Genomic DNA, 1,486 nt, shown 5'->3' with positions numbered 1-1,486 from the left:
TGCGCTCTGCTAGCGAATGTCGTCTTGTGGTACCATCTCAAAGAGACACAACATCTCTTTCTCGGACCTTCACCATGACTGTTCCTGCTGGAGGAATGATCTGTCTAACTCAACCCGAGCTCTGAGTCAGTCGCCACTCTCAAGAAACTGCTGAAGACGTATCTTTTTCAGCTGCACTTGATCCATTAATACTAACACTTTCTCTTCTCTTCTATTCTATTTATAAAAAAAATAAAAAAATTACATGTACTGCATTAGATTAAACTGAGAAGGGTCATAGCACTTGCATATTGTTGTCCTACTGTTAGTTTAACTGCTTGTTCTCATTTGTAAGTCGCTTTGGATAAAAGCTGATAAATGAATAAATGTAATGTAACTGAGAGCCTCCACCAGGTCAGGTGTCACGGTGTCTAATTGAGTTGATTAAGGTAATTAAGGCAACAGCTCACACCTGTTCATGGATGTGTGTTTAGTATTTAACACACACGCACAAGCTCTTGGTTAGAAAGCTGTTTTCTGCAGTGCGCTTGACTTGTGTGTTCTTTCTGGGACAGAATGCAGTCTAAAGCTGGTCTTCAGTGCATCTCATGTCTGGTGTTCCTGCTTGTGTGTCTCCAGCCCGGAGTCCTCTGTGAAACCCTCATCTGTTACTTCTGTCCTCTGACGTCATACAACAGAACCTGTAAGCACGTGCTGTCCGAGTGCGCGCCGCGGGAGCTGTGCTTCACTGCGCGTGGCCGCTTCGGGCGCGCGACCCTGCTCTTTTCCAAGGGCTGCGCGAGCCCAAGTGACTGCGCGCGACCCACGACATCTGTGTTCCGCGGGAACAACGTCACCTTCGCGTACTCGTGCTGTGGTTCACGCTACTGTAACTCGGGCCCGCGCATTGCGCGCGACTCGGCTCTGCTCGCAGTGACTGCTATCGCTGTGAGTGTGTTTGCGGGATGGACATGACGATGATGATGATGATGATGATGATGACGACGACGACGACGATGATGATGATCTTGAGACATGGACGAAACGCGGTACTCATCTGCTAATGAGACTTTAAAAGCTGTGTGAAATTCTTTTAATGTTTATTTTATTTCATCGGAGCTTAATTAAATTTGTGTCTATCTTAAATGCTGTCATCCGTGAGTGTTTTTGTGAGTCTCTTAAAAGCGCGTGTTCAGGATCTTCTCATGCACTTTCCTCAGTCTCAGACGCAAATGAGGCATTTCTACAGTTTGGTGTATTTATGTCCTTGTGAACTATAGCCAACTACATGTTTTACATAATGTTAATCAAATTTCATGCCACATGATTTCCATCGGATTCCATTCAGTATCACTTTTTCAATAGTTCAATTAATTTCTAACTGTGCAACTCCGTGTCAACTGTCAGTGATTAGAGTATTAGTAGACTAATGTTAATATCTGATAACACTTTATTCTGATGCTCCTCAACAGATATTCTACTGACTATAAGTCTTTACAACTACAGG

General features: G+C 44.0%; 1 protein-coding gene across 1 annotated transcript; it reads left to right on the top strand.

Annotated features, from left to right (window-relative positions):
* The first annotated feature begins 512 nt into the window (after nucleotides 1-512).
* bncr (bouncer) lies at nucleotides 513-1,106 on the top strand. Its single transcript, XM_077232481.1, has one exon. The coding sequence runs from the start codon at nucleotides 556-558 to the stop codon at nucleotides 952-954; it is 399 nt and encodes a 132-aa protein (XP_077088596.1). The 5' UTR covers nucleotides 513-555; the 3' UTR covers nucleotides 955-1,106.
* Nucleotides 1,107-1,486: the final 380 nt, after the last annotated feature.

The sequence above is a fragment of the Siphateles boraxobius genome, unplaced genomic scaffold, assembly GCF_051911475.1.
Source record: "Siphateles boraxobius isolate OS27281-9 unplaced genomic scaffold, OSU_SipBor_1 172, whole genome shotgun sequence".
In the NCBI taxonomy this organism is placed as follows: domain Eukaryota; kingdom Metazoa; phylum Chordata; class Actinopteri; order Cypriniformes; family Leuciscidae; genus Siphateles; species Siphateles boraxobius.
Note: the sequence above shows the minus strand (reverse complement) of the source record. Positions and strands in the feature narration are given on the sequence as shown.

Bases quoted from the DNA above. Each gene is read 5' to 3' on its own strand.
- bncr (XM_077232481.1), top strand. From the start codon at position 556: ATGCAGTCTAAAGCTGGTCTTCAGTGCATCTCATGTCTGGTGTTCCTG.